Genomic DNA, 12303 nt, shown 5'->3' with positions numbered 1-12303 from the left:
TTCAGAGAAGTAACTGAAAACTCAGTTGTATTGTAGATGGTATTTAAATTATCGCCTAAAGTCTATGTGGATCAGGAAGAAAAAGAAAAAAATGCCACACAGAACCACACACACACTCCCATCCCTTGCAGCAGACTCTAAGACAGGGACAACTCTCCATAATTTAACTTACAACTCTTCCATGTTCATCTTTCCCTGGGGGCAAATTCAGCCCTGACCTAAACAGACACAAATTCCATTAAATTATACTCGGACTGAATCCAGTACCACCAGGTCACCCAATACCCTCAGAAATATGGGTGAAACCTATTTTGTTCAAATGGGAATAACAAATTGGTACAAGTTGCTGCACTATTTTTCCAATTACATCATCATTGAATTTCTCTATTATCTGCATGTTGCTAAATTGAGTCAACAAGATATTCTAAATTGGTAATGAGACTCTTAGCCATTCACCACTTATTTCTGTTAAGGAATGATACAGAGGCCTGCTCTGTTCACAGGCAGTCATCTGTTTCTACAGCACAAATCACAGTTCTCTGCAGTCATATGTTCTAATTCTTCATTCAAAGGACTCACACATGTGACATCTTCAACACTCTTTCTTGAGAGATATAATCACTGTTTTAAGACTGCTCTTAAGGCTAGGTTTCATTAAGCACTTATGAAAAGAATATATTGTCTATATATTCATCCTACAATCAATTTCAAGGGAAATCTGCCATAAATCTCATTATTTCAACAGTTTGTGAATGTAGAAAATATTGTCTAATCACTTATTTCTGTTAAAATATCTAGCTACATAAAATCATTTTTAACTGCAAAGGTTCAAAAGTAGCTAATGATATTTGGTTAAGCATACTTTCAGATCATTGTAGGAGGTGATGGTCAAATGATTCTTGCCACAGTACAAAATTAATTCAAAATACATGATTATGATTGAATAAAGGATTTCACGAACTAGAGCAAGAGACACATGACTATTATTCTATCTAATTTTAACAATTTTTTTTCTAATTTTAACTGTGCAACATTACTATTCAAATTCTACAGACATGATTCAAGAATACTGTAGATACTGAAGTTTGAAGACAACCTCAATAAACAAGCATTTGTAAATAACTTCAATATCTGTACTAAAAGCTGGCAGGACCACTATGAAGACTTTTTGTGTACTTCCTAGTCCTAGAAAAAAAAACAGTAGGTATCAATCATCCAGTTTTAAGGGCAGCTGACTGAAACTATTCATTGAGTTGAGCACTGCTACCACAGTGGCCCATGAATAAGTTTCAGTCTCCCCCTCCTTTTTTTGTTCCTGTGAGTGGACTCTTAACAGCACTGAATGGCTCTGAGAGATCAGCTCAAAAGAAGCATCATTAGTAAAAACAAAAGTTTTCAAAGAAAAAGTGGGAACAAAGTGGACATATCAGAGACAACTTGTAATTCATGGCCTATACTGTGCTTTGCCCCTCTTTTTACCTCAATACACTCTTAGGTTTTACTGCTGGGTGAGGGCAGGGCAGACTACTGCACTTCTCCTAGCAACCAAAAATAACTTAGGCAAAAAAGGCATGTTCTCTGCTGAAAGGGAGAACAGAGAAATTTGGGGTTATACAAAGCCAGACATATGTTCTTTTGCATTTCATCCTAAATTGAGCAGTTGTCAAAAAGCATTCAGTAAATAACAATAAACAGCTTTGGTTTACACTGATTCACATATTTAATGAAATCTCTATTTGTCTACTTGTCACACAATTAATTTTCTTTTAATTCAGTGTTCTACGATTCCTACTACTGTTTACAGTTTTGCCTTCAGGGACATAAATTTTATTCCTTACACTTTCTAAAGTTATTTTCTTACATTGTAAGTCTGTATAGATATATCTAATATGGGGGTTTTTTTTAAAATCTAGATGTACACACAGAGAACTATTCTTAAAGTTTCAAAAACAACAGTACTAAAACCCAATTTTATCATTAGATCCTCCTATCCCAAATGCTGAAATTTTATCCTACAGGCTGTGATCTCACAGAACAAACTATCTGGTCTCATTATGTAAACACTACCTTGCATAGTTTAAGATGATGAATCAAATTCATGCAAAAGAAAAAAATAAAAACCCCAAAGTTTACTAGTCAGCCATACATCTGAATAGACACATTACACTTACTAGCTTAAAATCAAAGCATTATATTTTAAAAATCCAGTTTGGTAACAGGATGCAATAGTTCCAATAGTTTTTGGGGTTTTTTTTTTCCCATTGAAAGCCTTTTGTTTAACAGCTGCTGCCTTCACGTAAACCAACTACTTTAGTTAGCCCACTGAATTTCTCTTACATATCATAAAAACACATACACAAGAAACCCAGACAGTCTATCACAGCACTTCTGCAATGCATCAAGTTTAAGCCAGCAAAGACCTTAGTTCACTGCATCAAATGACAATTTAGTATTTTCTTGCAGCCACTCTAAACAAATCTGAACTCAAACAATTTAACAGAAATGTTTATTCACTTCATGAATAATTGATGTACGAATGACATAGCAATGATAAAAGCCTAAGCATACTGTGCATAAACCAATCACAAAGTTATTAGGCAGCAAGACTATCATGTTAAGCAAGACAGCAGTGGTTTGCTTTCCTTTTCACTCCCTGTGCTAACTCAGACACTTGGTCTGTAGCTCCTTTGCTAAGTCTCTCTCCTCATTCTCTGTTTCAAAACAGGAGTAGTTCTTTAATCCATTGACCATGGACCTGGAATTAGGCTACTATTCCACTCCTTCTCCCAGATTATAGTGTCATTTCTCTCTCTAGAAAACTGTCGGAGAAGAGCAGTGCTACTGTACATGCAGAACCAATATGTACCTCAAGGTTTTGAAGGTAACATAATGCTTTGTGCAAAGGACTTCATCTCTGCAAAATGAGAAGGGAGGACATGCCCACTGATCCCTTTTCTGCTGCCTCCACTATGGAGTGACAATCCCAAAGATCAAGGTGACTAGGGAAAGGAAATCCAGATGAAGAAAACACATATTTTCTAACTAGCTCCTAGTCCAACAGCATTGCTATGCCATTTGACTTTTTCATAAGGCTGATATAAAAGATATTAACACCCATCCTTTAGTCACAGAGTTCTCTTGAGGATTGACCACTCTTTTTGCCAAGATTAAATATATGTGCTTCAGGACACAAGGACTTTGGAAACTGTACAGAATGACAGCTTGAGAACCTATTATTATAGGGCTCATGCAGCATTACAATACTTCTCATAGCTATTTCTTAACTCTTGACATTTTCATAGCAGTAGAAAAGTACCTCTGGTATCCTGGCATCTGGTCCCTCCATTCACTATGAATGAGAAATAAGCTAACTAATGTTAGTTACCTGACGTTTTGGTTTTAAAAGGGTTTTTTTCCTACACAGTTTCTCTTGCAATCAATGGCAAGTGATTAATAGAACTGAACTACAGTTTAGTGTGTTTTACAGCTTGCTGCTAGTCATTTATTATTTATGCATTTGTCCAATCTGCATTTGACAAGTATATTATGAAAATATGCTGCTCACCTTAGCACACTACACCAAAGCTACACAGGCAATGCATAAATACAAACTAAAAGACCATATGCTGCAGTAGACATTGTGGCATAATCATTTAGGTGATGATCAGGGGACTGAAGCATCTTTCTTATGAGGAAAGGTTGTAGGACCTGGGACTGATCAGCCCAGGGAAGAAAAGACTGTGGGGAGACTTCATCAATACTTAAAAGTATTTAAAAGGTGCACGGGGTGGCATTTCTTTCTGTCGTGTCAAGTGACAGGACAAGGGGTAATGGACAAAAGCTGGAACACAGAAAGTTACACTTAAACATAAGGAAAAACTTTGTTACTGTAAGAGAGACGGAGCACTGGCACAGGCCAATCTCCTTCTCTGGAGGTTTTCAAAACCTGCTTGGATGTGTTCCTGTGTGACCTGATCTAGGTAGTCATGCTTTAGCAAGGGGGTTAGACTAGATGATCTTTAGATGTCCCTTCCGTCCCCTACCATTCTGTAATTCTGTGAGTACAACTATATAGTTCCTAGCATTCCCACTCATCCTACCAGCTCATTTCTTCATATCACACCAAATAAACTGTTCTCCCAATTAATCTAAGAAATTATGAAAAAAAAAGAGTAAATTATAACAATGTATAAAATAGTACAATGACAGGCCACTGTCTTTCACTGAAGTCAGACACGAACATGCTGGAACTGAAGGAGTATAGTTGAGCACTCACTGACAAGAAGAGTAATTTCTGCAAGCAAATGTCACATATCATTAAGGTTGCTCCAAAACAAGATTTAAATGGTGTCATGCAACAAACACCTGGAAATTATGAGGAAAGATTTTGAAAATTGTGTTCTTCCAGTCATCATTCACATAGGTAAGTGGAGATATCAATCAAGACAAATAATAGCATAAAAAGCTTGCAATACAACCTGGATGCAAACAATCTCATTTGATTCCAAAATGTGCAATGGAATCACTAGAAGACTAGTGGCCTTCAGTTATCAGCACGCCAAACATCAATTGTTTCCTTGTAGAAATATCAGGACAAACAAGATGAAGTTGGAATCATTTCAGCTGGAAGAGACCTTTGAGATCAAGTCCAGTCTTTGTCCCAGCCCTATCAACCACTAGACCATTTCCTTAAGTGCAACATCCACCTATCTCTTGAATACCTCCAGGGACAGTGACTCCACCACCTCCCTGGGCAGGCCATTCCAATGCCTGACAACCCTTTCAGTAAAGGAATTCCTCTTCATATCCAGCCTGAACCTCCCCTGGTGCAACTTGAGGCCATTTCTTCTTGTTTTATTGCTTGTCACTAGGGAGAACAGACTGACTCCCTTCTCACTACAACTTCCTTTCAGATAGTTGTAGACAGTGGTAAGGTCTCCCCTGAGCCTTCTTTTCTCCAGGATAAACAGTCCCAGATCCCTCAGCCTTTCTTCACGAGACATGCTCCAAATCCTTTACTGACTTGGTAGCCCACCTCTTGGATCCTCTCCAGCATCTCAATGTCCTTCTAGAGAGGGACTACCCAGCAGAAATTGGACATAGCATTCGAGGTGCGACCTCATCAAAGTCAAGTACAGGGGAATGATCATCTCCCTCCTCCTGCTGACAACACTGTTCCTGATACAGGCCAGGATGCCATTGGCCTTCTTCACCACTCAGGCATACAGTACAGAACCCAACACTTGGCCTTATTAAAACTCATGGAATTGGCCTTGGCCAAGCCATCCAGCCTATCTAGATCTCTCTGTAAAGCTTCCCTACCCTCAAGCAGATCAACACTTCCATCCAGCTTGGTGTCATCTGCAAACTTACTAAGGGTGCACTCTATCCCCTCATCCAGATCATTAACAAAGATGTTAAACAGGAGTGGTCCCAGTACTGAGCCCTGGCGGACACCACTTGTGACCAGCTGCCAACTGGATTTAACTCCACTAACCACAGCTAATTGGACCCAACCATCTAAGCAGTTTTTCACCCAGGAAAGTGTATGCCCATCCAAGCCAAGAGCAGCCAGTTTTCCCAGGAGAACACTGTGGGAAACATTGTCAAATGCCGTACTAAATTTAAGGTAGACAACATCTACAGCCTTTCCTTCATCCAGCAAGCGGGTCACCCTGTCATAGGAGATCAAATTGTGTGTTTCTTTACTAATATGATTCTGTATTTCAACAAAGCTGAAAGAGAAACTAAGCACAGGGAAGGATGTTTGCAAATTTATCTAGAACATAACCAGAAAGTTGTTAGCTCAATGCTCAAACAGATGTGTTAACTCAGAGACCTGCAGATAATAACTACCATTTAGTGAGTGTATAATCAATTTTCTCAGCTGGAAAAAAAAGAGAGAAGCTGGGGAACAGTGGTAAAGTCTCCAAATTCTGTGCATATGCACAAGTTACTTCTGCCAGAACATTGTTTAAATTAATATCTTCACATCACATTTGTCCATAATACAAAGATGAATCTCAATTAAGCTTGGCCACTAGAGCACAGTGGCTCTATACATATAGGTATCAACAGATTATAACATGGGTACTACTTGTTAGTTTGTGTATTGTTGTTTATGTATTTATTGATGAAGGTTATTATCATAATAAAATTAATAGCTCATCTTGGATGTCTTCCATGTCAGCAAAACCAAGATAAGCTGCAGAGATGGAATTAAAAAGCCATTTCTTACTTCATGAACTTTTGGCTTGAAAAAAATACTAGGAATGCACATCGTTACATCCACAACCCAGCACAAGCAGCAGCTTTCTGATTGCAAAGGGATACACTAACAATGAGAGCACTATAGGAACACATAAGGAGTAAGCAGGACCAAAGCATCAACATGTTCTTATATCCTTGTAGTATTTGAAAGGTATCTTAATGGAAGAATGTAGTAAAAAGCCAATTTAATCTTGTATTAAGATTACATTACATGAATTAAGATGCAAGGCTTTACTTACAGTAAGTCAAGATATCATCACTCACTTTCAAGGTCTTTTGCACAAAGGATGAAAATTTGTTATAGATTTCAGTGGTGCAGAATCAGGTCCTAAATTGACAAGGCTTGACTCTTATTTCTGGACACATCATTTTAAGGGCAGAGTCCACAGTTTGCATTGCAGAAGCCAGGTGTGAGAGTAAAGATGGTGAGAATAAAATCTACATCTCCAAATCTTTGTTTCTGTGCGATTACTTTGCATTCAAAAATCATGTAACTAACAGTTCACTTGACTAGTCCTGCATAAAATGTATCCTCATCATTCTCTCTGAAGTATCAATCTAAGATCAGATGTACCAAAATTTGAACAAATTTTTTTTGCCTATACATTTTTATGGTCCACATGCCTTCCAAGTGCAAGAAAGCTTGAGTAATAATAAAAATTCTATAAAAATTAAGTAGTTGCATGTAAGAAATGTGTGTTCGATCAGAATCAAAAAACCCAACACATTTATTTATTTGGCAAGAGCAAATCTTGCTTTCTTCTGCACATAAAAGGTTTCTACAGAAATGTAGAAATGAGCACCAGCAACCTAGTGTCTTGGCAAGAAACAGCATCAATGTGATTACTAAGTATCCTCCACAAGGTTGGTATGAGAGGTAGTGAGCCAGATGGCAGCCACAGGAAGAGCAACCTCTGCCATGCCAGCTGAGATAACAGATAAAACCTGACAGCAGTGTTCCTCTTAGGTGGTTGAAACAGAATGTACAGAACCTGTTAGCAATCTATTTAGCTGAGATCAATATTTGAATAACAATTCAAGAGTAGCAAATGGCTAAAAAGCCATTGCATACTCTTTAGTAATTTCCACTAAATGGTTCAGCAGCGGACAGAGCATGCCTTGCATTTAGTGCTATGAGCTTATACCACATTGCTATGGAAAACAACTGGACAGACCAGCCAGAGCCTCCATTTCCTCTCACTGATTTTCTTTTTTTTTTTTTTTTTAATCTCTTTGGTGCATTTCATGCATCCTTAAAAAGGCACTTAAAGGCTTTTGTGTATTTTTAAGGTTATGTATCTTTAGCCTGCATTGCTAAAACCTATCTTCCTTGAGCAGCATCGATCTCATCATTACAGAAAGTTCCTAATGGAAGGATTATTGTAGTTAAGTACAACCCATGGAAAACTTTTAAAGCCTCTATTCTGACTTTTGGGGAAGAATTGGAGGGTATCAGATGGTTTGCACCATTCCAAATTAGCAAAGAAACAAAACAAATTATTTTAATTATCACATTATTTTTCAAACGCCTCCATATCTGGAAGCACTGTGACTGGATTTCTTCACTGCCTACCCTTTGCACATAAATATTTGTTGTTGTAATAACAATTTACCAGACAGGAAGTAAAGACGGCAAAATATTAAGACTAATTCAGAAAAACTTTTCATCTTGGGAATAAATTCATCACTACTTCAGCAAGATTCTGGATATAAAATGGAAGAATGTACTTAAATGCTTTGCAAAATTTAGTCCTGTGAATGAAAAAGCTAAAGGAAACAAAACCACAAAGTCTCCATTTCAGAATTTTACTCTTAATGCATTAAAATGGATGCATTCCACAGAAGCAAAGGTTATCCATCAATAGCAAAACTCACATGACAGATCAAGACCCTGTCAGCTCAAATAATCGCTGGAAAAATATACTCTATATGTAAGCCATATTCTCACAGAGACAACAGAAACCTACATAAGGCCACAGATGTGTAGCTTATTGGTGTGAAGAAATAAAATGAAGTTAAAAAAACCCTAACCAAAGCAAGCTAGAATGCTTAAGTCACCCCACTATTTCAGTCACATACTTTTCATTAAAAAGAAGTAATTGTTTTTTAAATATACCAATACAGAGATCAAAATGCTGCTTTTACAGAATTATTCTCATCTATCTTTTACACCTTCACATGTTCCAGGGCATCTCACTTGCAGTTTTCAAGGGACAAAGGCTAAAAGCCAGCCCTCACATGACAGGTTGTCATTTTCATTGAAAGCACCATGAGTCCCACCAGGGCAGGGTTTGGCCCACTAAAAACAGTGTTTGCAGTAACATTCACACACCTGTGTTCACAGCAGTTGTGAACTTTTCTGTTAAAGATAAGAAAAAAACATATGACAATGAAAGAAAAAAAAAATCGAATGAACAATACTATAAAAAAAAGTAATCAGTTGTTTTAACTCCAATAACTAATGTTTTATTTTATGGTAGAGACTCTGTCTAGTGAAATGCTGTGTGATTTGGGAGGTTTTCTGTGTGTTTGATTTCTTTTTTTGTCAAGAATGTTAGCCAAGACTGATAGCTAAAGAAAAAGAATTACAGTTATTGCCTGAACAGACTGAAGGAATATGGGCAGGGCCTCAGGAAAATCAGAAGCACAATAATTAAAAAATAAGACAATAATATATGTGTGTGTATCACATGCTTTCTGATATTTTCATTGTTTTTATGATACCTGAAAATTGCAAAGCCCAGAGAAAATAACTTTCAAAGAAAAAACTTATCATTTTGATCTATGCACTGTGTAATACCACTTTTGAATCATTAAACAAAACTAACAACACAGGGAAAAGGATGGCTAACACGTCTCAGATGCTACAGTGCCTCTCTCTGTCCGGACCTGATGCCAAGAGAAAGAAAGAAAAACGACCAAACCCACCAACAGAAACCCCTCAAAACCAGAACTGCACAAAGAGGTAACTTTCAAACACAGAAAGCAAATCAATTAGTTATTGAGCAAGTGGTCTGTAGAGTTTTGCCTTTTTTCCCCTTAAAGCAGAGCATTACAAATAGGGCTAGTTTTGATGTACATCTTTCCAAAGCAACCAGTGGTATGTGTCACCCTAAGGTGGAACCATAATCACTTGTCTCTTTAGAAGCATAAAGTACTGCATGCCAAGCTTCCATGTCAGTATTTCTTCCAAGCTGCTTCTTAGTCATTTCAACAATATCAACTTATTTCTACTTGGTCATGATGTGCTATCCACAAGGCTTCTTTAATTTATTTCAGAGAGTTGTTAATGTAGGCAAACTTGACATTCTCTGCAATATCTTTCCAGGAAAGTGGAGGATCACATCTATTCTGCGCAGTTGCTTGGTGGTTTTAGTTTGTGGTTTGTTTTTTTTTTTTTAATAATGGTCCAGCTCTAAATTAGCTTTGTGTTTCACCTGCACACTGCCTCCCTCCCCCCCCCAAGCCAGAACAAAGGTTCTACTTGTGTTCCCCATGACAAAACTAGAATAAATTATGTCTTGCTCCTGTCGTTCCAGCAAGCTGGTTAATTGCATTTGTTTCGTGTATCTCCAAACAGCCCGGTACATTAATTACATTCTGTAACACCAAGCTCCTCTGATTCACTCTGTCACTTCCACTGAGCACTTTAATTGTATTCCTTCTAGCTACATACAATTTTAAACACTTACTAATAATTACATTTCCACAATCTGATGTTTTCACTTTGTATAAAAACTATGACCATGCTGCTAAGACAGAAGTGTTGCATTAAATCATTTCATAGTTAAAACTTCCTAGCGTTTAGCGTGTCCACACCTTACACATAAATTTTTTTCTCAGTATACCAAACTGAACATTAAACTACACAACATATTATGTAACCAACGTGTAACTGTACTTGAGTGTCTCGTCTATTTTGCCTTCTTTCTTGCTTGGAGGTGGGTAAGATGAGAGGGAGAAATACCCAAAGCAGCCTGTGACTGCAAACAATAAACCCAGAATCCTTGCTTTAGGACTGAAACAGTAAATGCTGTAATCAGCTTCTTGGAATAAAGTTTGCTCTAACAAGCACAGCCAGCCTAAAATTTAAAAAGACTGTTTAGAGCTGCTAATACTCAATACCGGGAGGGCTGCCAAGCACTTTGGACCCAGCATACACTCAGGTAGAACTGTACGCGGTTACAGATGCTCGCTTCCTAGTTCTGTGCTTGAACTACTGTAACGTGTCTAAGGTCTGTACTGCAGTACAGCGCCAACCCCTATTTCGAAAGACAATTTACCCTTGCACAGAAGTTCTCACCCTATTAAAGCGTACTTCCCCAAGATGATAATTTATTGCTCCCCATTCCTTAAACTTGCAAACTGCCACAAGTATCGGAGAGCCGAATCAAAGGGGGGGAGGGGGGAAGAGAGAACCCCACCCTTTTCCCCCAAACGTTGCTAAGCTTCATGACAACGCTCCCTCTGGAGAGCCCGCGAGGAGGCGGCGAGAGAGAGGACGATGGCAGACCCTCCCGCCCCACCCTCGAGCGGAGCCCCGCGGTGGCGGCCGGCAGGGCGGACTGGCCGCGCCGCACCTGCCCCCGGGGGGGCGGAGGTGAGGGTCAGTGTCCCCCTGTGCCGTTCTGCCCTGCCTGCCTCTCGCCAGCGCCAAAGGAGGCGGTTAGGGACTGGAAATTCGCCAGCTGGCCTCACCTGGAGCCGAGGCAGAGCTACCCTATTTATTTCATCAGCTGGCTCTCCCGGTGGAAAGTTTAACAATAGAAGGAGGCAAAGTAGTATCAGCTGCAAGAGCTCTCTGCCTTTCTTTTCTCCTTCCCGCTCACTCACCCCCACTCCCGAAATAAAAGATTTAGCACGGCACTTTTTACTCTTTCCTCGCTACCTCAAGCTGACATTCTTCCATTCATAAGCTGTTTTTCCATTAAGTTAGCAGACGGGAAGGAGTACTTATTGGAAACATATTCTCCCTCTCCCCCCCACCCCCGAAATACCATTTTTATACCAGAAACAAACTTAAGGCTCTGTAACGTTAAAGCTTATAATGCCGTCCATGTGCCGTCCCAAATCAGATTCAGATGAAGGGGATTTCTGCACAGAAATGGCACATCTAAAACAAGCGAACTTACCATCGACTTGAAAAAATGCAAATCCAAAGAGCAGGAGTGGCGTCAGCAGACCCATTTTGACATATTAAAAGCAATCCCGATCGCTTATGAGACCAATTCCACAGAGATTAAAAAAAAAAAAAAAAAAAGGAAAAAAAAAAGTATCCAAAGCCAGTAAGAGGTAGTTCAAAAAGTTTTCAGTTTCCTAGCAGCTACTTAAAGTGGAAAGGGAAATCTCGAAATCAAAAGCTGCAGCTGGAAAGGTCTTAGATGTGATACTTTTAGATCCATACAGATTAGAGCAGCGAGCGAGCTCCGAAGCCTTCAGCTTTGCACACACGCTCCTTCCTAAATTCCCACCAATCCAGCCCAAGCAGAGGAATTATTCAAGTGTGTCTAAGACTCTCTTTAGGATCCATGGCAATCCAAAAAGCAAGCTCTTTCTTCTGAAGACAAGGAGAGACTCTGAGAAAGGACCTGGTTCCTGGAAAGTGCTCCACAAACTTCCCGGCACTTTGCAGGAAAATCATTGGCTTGGTTTGGCTATTTTGCTTTTCTCTTGCCCTCCCCCTACCCCTTTCTCTCTTTTTCTCTACCAAATCAGTTCAAGCTGCGGAGTTTCTCACTTAACTTCCATAATAGGAACGCCTAGGCAATGTGCTACAGGAGGGGAACAGCTTTCTCAGCGTCCCCTCAAAATAAAGCCCCTACACCTCCCTCCTGACTGAAAACCAGAGCGGAAATTGCTTGAGGGCAGTAACTCCAGCTCGGTGCCGCTGCGGGCGGGAGCGGCGGCAGGCTGCTGCCCTGCAATCACGGCGGCGGCGGTGAATGAATGAGTATGTGCGTGCGGCGGGGGATGCGGGGGCCTCCCGCCGCCGCGGCTCTCCCGGGCGGCCCCGGCGTCCGCCGAGCCGCTCCG

At 39.7% G+C, this 12303-nt stretch overlaps 1 protein-coding gene across 3 annotated transcripts in view; it reads right to left on the bottom strand.

Moving 5' to 3' along the window:
- Nucleotides 1-11998, bottom strand: part of ROBO2 (roundabout guidance receptor 2) — a 462417-nt gene extending 450419 nt beyond the window's left edge. For all 3 annotated transcript variants that reach the window (XM_062002636.1, XM_062002644.1, XM_062002650.1), the window contains exon 1: nucleotides 11403-11998. In XM_062002636.1, the coding sequence (XP_061858620.1) occupies nucleotides 11403-11457 (55 nt within the window). In that variant the 5' untranslated portion in view covers nucleotides 11458-11998. The remainder of the gene's footprint in view (nucleotides 1-11402) is intronic.
- Between the last annotated feature and the right edge of the window lie 305 nt (nucleotides 11999-12303).

Source organism: Colius striatus, chromosome 1, assembly GCF_028858725.1.
Source record: "Colius striatus isolate bColStr4 chromosome 1, bColStr4.1.hap1, whole genome shotgun sequence".
In the NCBI taxonomy this organism is placed as follows: domain Eukaryota; kingdom Metazoa; phylum Chordata; class Aves; order Coliiformes; family Coliidae; genus Colius; species Colius striatus.
The sequence above is the reverse complement of the archived record's forward strand: the minus strand, read 5'-3'. Positions and strand labels throughout refer to the sequence as shown.